Source organism: Oncorhynchus tshawytscha, linkage group LG12 (assembly GCF_018296145.1).
Source record: "Oncorhynchus tshawytscha isolate Ot180627B linkage group LG12, Otsh_v2.0, whole genome shotgun sequence".
Taxonomy (NCBI): Eukaryota; Metazoa; Chordata; class Actinopteri; order Salmoniformes; family Salmonidae; genus Oncorhynchus; species Oncorhynchus tshawytscha.
In genome coordinates this window covers 1,561,216-1,569,855 of record NC_056440.1, presented here as the reverse complement: position 1 = coordinate 1,569,855, position 8,640 = coordinate 1,561,216, and the positions used below count along the sequence as shown (strand labels likewise).

The 8,640-nt window shown below is 41.6% G+C and overlaps 1 protein-coding gene across 1 annotated transcript; it reads right to left on the bottom strand.

Annotated features, from left to right (window-relative positions):
* Window positions 1-4,839: 4,839 nt before the first annotated feature.
* gas1a (growth arrest-specific 1a) lies at window positions 4,840-8,389 on the bottom strand. Its single transcript, XM_024416690.2, has one exon. It carries the CDS (start codon window positions 7,776-7,778, stop codon window positions 6,978-6,980), a length of 801 nt encoding a protein of 266 aa, XP_024272458.1. The 5' UTR covers window positions 7,779-8,389; the 3' UTR covers window positions 4,840-6,977.
* Between the last annotated feature and the right edge of the window lie 251 nt (window positions 8,390-8,640).

Here is an 8,640-nt window from a genome sequence, read left to right as displayed (position 1 = left end):
TAAACTGAGTCACTGCTTCATTCAACCAGTTAACCCAAGTCACTGCTTCATTCAACCAGTTAAACTGAGTCACTGCTCCATTCAACCAGTTAAACTGAGTCACTGCTTCACTCAACCAGTTAAACTGAGTCACTGCTTCACTCAACCAGTTAAACTGAGTCACTGCTTCATTCAACCAGTTAACCCGAGTCACTGCTTCATTCAGCCAGTTAAACTGAGTCACTGCTTCATTCAGCCAGTTAATCTGAGTCACTGCTCCATTCAACCAGTTAAACTGAGTCACTGCTTCATTCAGCCAGTTAACCTGAGTCACTGCTTCATTCAGCCAGTTAAACTGAGTCACTGCTTCATTCAACCAGTTAAACTGAGTCACTGCTTCGTTCAACCAGTTGAACTGAGTCACTGCTTCATTCAGCCAGTTAAACTGAGTCACTGCTTCATTCAACCAGTTAAACCAAGTCACTGCTTCATTCAGCCAGTTAAACTGAGTCACTGCTTCATTCAGCCAGTTAATCTGAGTCACTGCTTCATTCAACCAGTTAAACTGAGTCACTGCTTCATTCAACCAGTTAAACTGAGTCACTGCTTCACTCAGCCAGTTAAACTGAGTCACTGCTCCATTCAGCCAGTTAAACTGAGTCACTGCTCCATTCAACCAGTTAAACTGAGTCACTGCTTCATTCAACCAGTTAACCCAAGTCACTGCTTCATTCAACCAGTTAAACTGAGTCACTGCTTCATTCAACCAGTTAACCCAAGTCACTGCTTCATTCAACCAGTTAAACTGAGTCACTGCTCCATTCAACCAGTTAAACTGAGTCACTGCTTCACTCAACCAGTTAAACACACTGCTTCACTCAACCAGTTAAACTGAGTCACAGCTTCATTCAACCAGTTAACCCGAGTCACTGCTTCATTCAGCCAGTTAAACTGAGTCACTGCTTCATTCAGCCAGTTAATCTGAGTCACTGCTCCATTCAACCAGTTAAACTGAGTCACTGCTTCATTCAGCCAGTTAACCTGAGTCACTGCTTCATTCAGCCAGTTAAACTGAGTCACTGCTTCATTCAACCAGTTAAACTGAGTCACTGCTTCGTTCAACCAGTTGAACTGAGTCACTGCTTCATTCAGCCAGTTAAACTGAGTCACTGCTTCATTCAACCAGTTAAACCAAGTCACTGCTTCATTCAGCCAGTTAAACTGAGTCACTGCTTCATTCAGCCAGTTAATCTGAGTCACTGCTTCATTCAACCAGTTAAACTGAGTCACTGCTTCATTCAACCAGTTAAACTGAGTCACTGCTTCACTCAGCCAGTTAAACTGAGTCACTGCTTCATTCAGCCAGTTAAACTGAGTCACTGCTCCATTCAACCAGTTAAACTGAGTCACTGCTTCATTCAGCCAGTTAAACTGAGTCACTGCTTCATTCAACCAGTTAAACCGAGTCACTGCTTCACTCAACCAGTTAAACCGAGTCACTGCTTCATTCAGCCAGTTAAACTGAGTCACTGCTTCATTCAGCCAGTTAAACGGAGTCACTGCTTCATTCAACCAGTTAAACTGAGTCACTGCTTCATTCAGCCAGTTAAACGGAGTCACTGCTTCATTCAACCAGTTAAACCGAGTCACTGCTTCATTCAGCCAGTTAAACTGAGTCACTGCTTCATTCAACCAGTTAAACTGAGTCACTGCTTCATTCAACCAGTTAAACTGAGTCACTGCTTCATTCAACCAGTTAAACGGAGTCACTGCTTCATTCAACCAGTTAAACTGAGTCACTCCTTCATTCAACCAGTTAAACTGAGTCACTGCTTCATTCAGCCAGTTAAACGGAGTCACTGCTTCATTCAACCAGTTAAACGGAGTCACTGCTTCACTCAACCAGTGAATTACTGACTTGCAGCATAAAGAAGACCTCTGCAGAAGTCTGACAACACTCCTTTCCCAACTCTGTCAGCCTGAAAACAATTCTACATGACCGGTTGTTTTAGACATAGTGCATTGTAAAGGCCTATAGATATTCTATATAAAGATAAATTAACCTTGTGTAGATATGCTGAAGTATGAGGCAATAAAACTGCAACCAGTGAATTGAAACTAAAAGACTATTTCCTGAAAGTGTCGTCTGCAAAACTTGAGTCTGTTCCATATCTGGTTAACTTGGCATGGCCCGCAGCTGGGTTGATGTTTGGGATGGTCGCGCAGCCCAAGGCCTTTGATTGGAGAGAACGATCAGTAGATAAATAAACAGGTCTATCTGGAAGCAAGTCAAATCTTTAACCCCCAAAACAGGGCAAAACGTTCCTTTTGTGTTGCTTTTTGAAAGACACCAAAATGTCAATGTTTATTCCTTCTGGTAAACAGGACTATTTAGAAAGCGAGAGCAGCAACAACACTCCAAGCTCCTCCTGACGTAACAGTAGCCCTGTTTCAATGCTACAAGTTACAATCCAGGCTGCGTGGGTTATTTGTGTTTTATATCGAACGGTCAACAAGATTAGTAAATAACTAGTAACCCATTTCCATGTTCTCCAAAATAGTGAGTCAATATAACAGAAAAGCAGTTTGTCAACAGTCACGTTAGGGTGAATGAACAAACAGAACAACAGTAACATTAGGGTGAATGAACAAACAGAACAACAGTAACATTAGGGTGAATGAACAAACAGAACAACAGTAACATTAGGGTGAATGAACAAACAGAACAACAGTAACATTAGGGTGAATGAACAAACAGAACAACAGTAACATTAGGAACAACAGTAACATGAATGAACAAACAGAACAACAGTAACATTAGGGTGAATGAACAAACAGAACAACAGTAACATTAGGGTGAATGAACAAACAGAACAACAGTAACATTAGGGTAACAAACAGAACAACAGTAACATTAGGGTGAATGAACAAACAGAACAACAGTAACATTAGGGTGAATGAACAAACAGAACAACAGTAACATTAGGGTGAATGAACAAACAGAACAACAGTAACATTAGGGTGAATGAACAAACAGAACAACAGTAACATTAGGGTGAATGAACAAACAGAACAACAGTAACATTAGGGTGAATGAACAAACAGAACAACAGTAACATTAGGGTGAATGAACAAACAGAACAACAGTAACATTAGGGTGAATGAACAAACAGAACAACAGTAACATTAGGGTGAATGAACAAACAGAACAACAGTAACATTAGGGTGAATGAACAAACAGAACAACAGTAACATTAGGGTGAATGAACAAACAGAACAACAGTAACATTAGGGTGAATGAACAAACAGAACAACAGTAACATTAGGGTGAATGAACAAACAGAACAACAGTAACATTAGGGTGAATGAACAAACAGAACAACAGTAACATTAGGGTGAATGAACAAACAGAACAACAGTAACATTAGGGTGAATGAACAAACAGAACAACAGTAACATTAGGGTGAATGAACAAACAGAACAACAGTAACATTAGAATGAACAAACAGAACAACAGTAACATTAGGGTGAATGAACAAACAGAACAACAGTAACATTAGGGTGAATGAACAAACAGAACAACAGTAACATTAGGGTGAATGAACAAACAGAACAACAGTAACATTAGGGTGAATGAACAAACAGAACAACAGTAACATTAGGGTGAATGAACAAACAGAACAACAGTAACATTAGGGTGAATGAACAAACAGAACAACAGTAACATTAGGGTGAATGAACAAACAGAACAACAGTAACATTAGGGTGAATGAACAAACAGAACAACAGTAACATTAGGGTGAATGAACAAACAGAACAACAGTAACATTAGGGTGAATGAACAAACAGAACAACAGTAACATTAGGGTGAATGAACAAACAGAACAACAGTAACATTAGGGTGAATGAACAAACAGAACAACAGTAACATTAGGGTGAATGAACAAACAGAACAACAGTAACATTAGGGTGAATGAACAAACAGAACAACAGTAACATTAGGGTGAATGAACAAACAGAACAACAGTAACATTAGGGTGAATGAACAAACAGAACAACAGTAACATTAGGGTGAATGAACAAACAGAACAACAGTAACATTAGGGTGAATGAACAAACAGAACAACAGTAACATTAGGGTGAATGAACAAACAGAACAACAGTAACATTAGGGTGAATGAACAAACAGAACAACAGTAACATTAGGGTGAATGAACAAACAGAACAACAGTAACATTAGGGTGAATGAACAAACAGAACAACAGTAACATTAGGGTGAATGAACAAACAGAACAACAGTAACATTAGGGTGAATGAACAAACAGAACAACAGTAACATTAGGGTGAATGAACAAACAGAACAACAGTAACATTAGGGTGAATGAACAAACAGAACAACAGTAACATTAGGGTGAATGAACAAACAGAACAACAGTAACATTAGGGTGAATGAACAAACAGAACAACAGTAACACATGACATAATATGGAGCGTGTCATGAATGTAGGCTACGTCACCGAGCCAGTCAGTCTTACAGTGGAATTAGAGGGTTTTTCTGAACAGCGAATACATATTCTTATAAAGATTGAATCTTCTCTGGATTTATAGGCTTTAATAAACTATTCAGGTGCCTTAAAGAGACAAAATAACACAGCACTTACTTTAAATCCTGAACTTTTTTCCTGATGTTTTTGACAGGAATCATATTTATTCAACATTTATATTGAAAGTTTGGATGTGACATTGACACATCCCACTAGGCTCACACTGGTTGAATCAACATTGTTTCAACATCATTGAACCAACGTGGAATAGACGTTGAATTGACGTCTGTCCCCAGGGAAATATAGGATTAATAAATTACTTTAAAAAATGCATTTATTTACCAATATACAATATGTACAAGTCCACCATATAGTTTCATTAAATACATAGAGATGGCCATCAGTCACCCAATATCAATGATATTATGTTAAAATATTAAAATATAGGCAGTGAACTGTTTTTTATAAAAACCTTGCATTGTTTAATCTCTGTGTAACAAAATAGAACCGCATCTGTTGACATGTAGTATATACATGGACTACAGCAGGCCTGATGTGACATGTAGTATATATATGGGCTAAAGCAGGCCTGATGTGACATGTAGTATATACATGGACTACAGCAGGCCTGATGTGACATGTAGTATAGAAATGGACTACAGCAGGCCTGATGTGACATGTAGTATAGAAATGGACTACAGCAGGCCTGATGTGACATGTAGTATAGAAATGGACTACAGCAGGCCTGATGTGACATGTAGTATATATATGGACTACAGCAGGCCTGATGTGACATGTAGTATAGAAATGGACTACAGCAGGCCTGATGTAACATGTAGTATATATATGGACTACAGCAGGCCTGATGTGACATGTAGTATATATATGGACTACAGCAGGCCTGATGTGACATGTAGTATAGAAATGGACTACAGCAGGCCTGATGTAACATGTAGTATATATATGGACTACAGCAGGCCTGATGTGACATGTAGTATATATATGGACTACAGCAGGCCTGATGTGACATGTAGTATAGAAATGGACTACAGCAGGCCTGATGTGACATGTAGTATAGAAATGGACTACAGCAGGCCTGATGTAACATGTAGTATATATATGGACTACAGCAGGCCTGATGTGACATGTAGTATAGAAATGGACTACAGCAGGCCTGATGTGACATGTAGTATATATATGGACTACAGCAGGCCTGATGTGACATGTAGTATATATATGGGCTACAGCAGGCCTGATGTGACATGTAGTATATACATGGACTACAGCAGGCCTGATGTGACATGTGGTATATATATGGACTACAGCAGGCCTGATGTGACATGTAGTATATACATGGACTACAGCAGGCCTGATGTGACATGTAGTATAGAAATGGACTACAGCAGGCCTGATGTGACATGTAGTATAGAAATGGACTACAGCAGGCCTGATGTGACATGTAGTATAGAAATGGACTACAGCAGGCCTGATGTAACATGTAGTATATGCATGGACTACAGCAGGCCTGATGTGACATGTAGTATATACATGGACTACAGCAGGCCTGATGTGACATGTAGCATAGAAATGGACTACAGCAGGCCTGATGTGACATGTAGTATATAATTGGACTACAGCAGGCCTGATGTGACATGTAGTATATAAATGGGCTACAGCAGGCCTGATGTGACATGTAGTATAGAAATGGACTACAGCAGGACTTATGTGACATGTAGTATAGAAATGGACTACAGCAGGCCTGATTTGACATGTAGTATAGAAATGGACTACAGCAGGCCTGATGTGACATGTAGTATAGAAATGGAATACAGCAGGCCTGATGTGACATGTAGTATAAACATGGACTACAGCAGGCCTGATGTGACATGTAGTATAGAAATGGACTACAGCAGGCCTGATGTGACATGTAGTATATACATGGACTACAGCAGGCCTGATGTGACATGTAGTATAGAAATGGACTACAGCAGGCCTGATGTGACATGTAGTATATAAATGGACTACAGCAGGCCTGATGTGACATGTAGTATAGAAATGGTCTACAGCAGGCCTGGATGTCCATGTCTCCATTTCTGATTGTTTTTTTAAATAAAGGACATTTTTCTTCAGGCCAGTGATACAACAAGGTTCCATGATGTTATTGAATATAATATTTGCATAGAAAATACTAACTGGATTCGATATCTTTCAGTACAGAAAAAAGTCATTCTTTAAAAAAAGCAAGTTTGGTTATGTAACAAATATTACATTTGCTCTTCTTTGGAGTAGTAACTTCTTCCTTCAATAGCATTGGGCCAGACTGACTGGCGTCTGTTTGGAAAGGCAAGAGTTTCAACTTGGTCTGAACAACTGTCTGAGTTTGTAAGGCCATCAATGTGTTTATCTGAACAACAGTCTGATATATACATATATATGTTTTACTATGAGGAGAGTTTAAAGAAGAGGCACTAGTAGAATCAGGACAGATGCAGTCACCGTTGTCACAACACCACAGGTTCCCACAGCAGAGCCACCTGAACCGGCGCTCCTCCCCACGAACTCTGGTTCTGACACCGGGAAGTCCCCATCATCTTCCTCGTAGTCCTCTGACCCGCTGCCGTCCTCCACCGTCACAGGAGCTTCGAAGCACAGGTTCTTCATGCTAATCTTGACATACTCGCAGATGGTCCTCTCGGTCCCGTCGCACACGCATGAATCCAACAGCTCCGCTTTGGGTATTTTGCGCATGTCTGCAATCACATTCCGACAAGCATTCGTGCAAGTTGCCCCGCTGAAAAGCTTCCCGCAGTAGATTAAATAGTCTCGCATGGCAGAGCTGCACGGCTGGTCTCTTTCACACTGCATCCGGGCCTCGGTGCAGCCCATGTTGCTAGTCCTGGGGAGGCACGGCTCGATGGCCCGCTTGGTGTTCCGGCAGATGGGGTCCGAAGCACAGCTGCAGTCCTCAAGCGCAGGCCCGTTCTTCGTCAGGTTGAGCTGCACCAGAGAGGAGATGCAGTGACTGGGACACCTCTTCCTGTCCCCTCTCAGAACAGCAGCGCACGCCTGCATGTACTGTCCATATGCGTAATGGCACCCAGGCTCAGTCTGACAGTTCATGATGGCCTGCCAGCAGATTAACCTGCGGCTGTGGGAGGAGGATGCCACCGATAAGCAGCCCAAAAACAAAAACACACAACCGACAGGCCACACCAACATGCGGGAGCTGTGAGCCAAAGCCTCAAAACTGGCCATTTTAGTGATGGCTGTGACTGAAAGGATAAAATTACACCAGCTTGATCCCTACGTATTTCATACTTCCAAAGACTGCACTAGACATAAAATATCAACATTTCAAGATAGGTAGTGTGTAAAGAGCAGAGCAGACTGCTGTACAGATCCCGTTCTGAAGTAGCTTCACTGCTCTGTTTGAAAACTCCGTCAAAAGTGGTTGGAAGAAAGTTATCCATAAGTGCCCAAATAAAATGAAAACAAACCGTTTTTGAACAAAAAGCACACAACTGTTGGTTACCCATTGGTTTATTCCATTCCAGTATTTGTAGTGGAACCCCTCGGCTGCCTCAGCTCCTGTGCTTTCCTGATCTCGTCTTCCACTATTCTAGCAGCCGCTTCCCGTCCCCTCTCTCCTCTCCGTGGACAGAGCTGAGCGTTCAATGAGTCCGTCCATAGGCTATAAGGAGCTATTACTCCGCAGAGACTGTACGTCCACGAGACAGCGCTAATCACCGGTAATTACGTATACATAGGAACACAAACAAGTATCAGAGGAAAACAGAAACTCTGCTTCTCCCAAAGTGGTCTCTCTCTCTCGCTCTCTCTCTCTTGCTCCGTTTGTCTTTTTCTACCCCCCCCTCCCCTCCCCTCCCCTGTTGGCCCTCGCTGCCAAACTTCAGCAGCTTTCTTTTCTATTGGCCAGCCGCCTGTTGTAAATGTCGTCGGGCCATGGGCGGGACTCTGGGGGTGGAGTTTTGGGAACATTGGCTCATTCCTCCTCATTCCCTCTCTCCAAACGATCAACTGCAGAGAGGACAGAGGATCAAAGCGTTGAACCAATGACCTCGCTTCGTGCATAATTAACAAGTTATTCTACAGTCAC

Coding starts and splice junctions, on each gene's coding strand:
- gas1a (XM_024416690.2), bottom strand. CDS start 7,778: ATGGCCAGTTTTGAGGCTTTGGCTCACAGCTCCCGCATGTTGGTGTGG.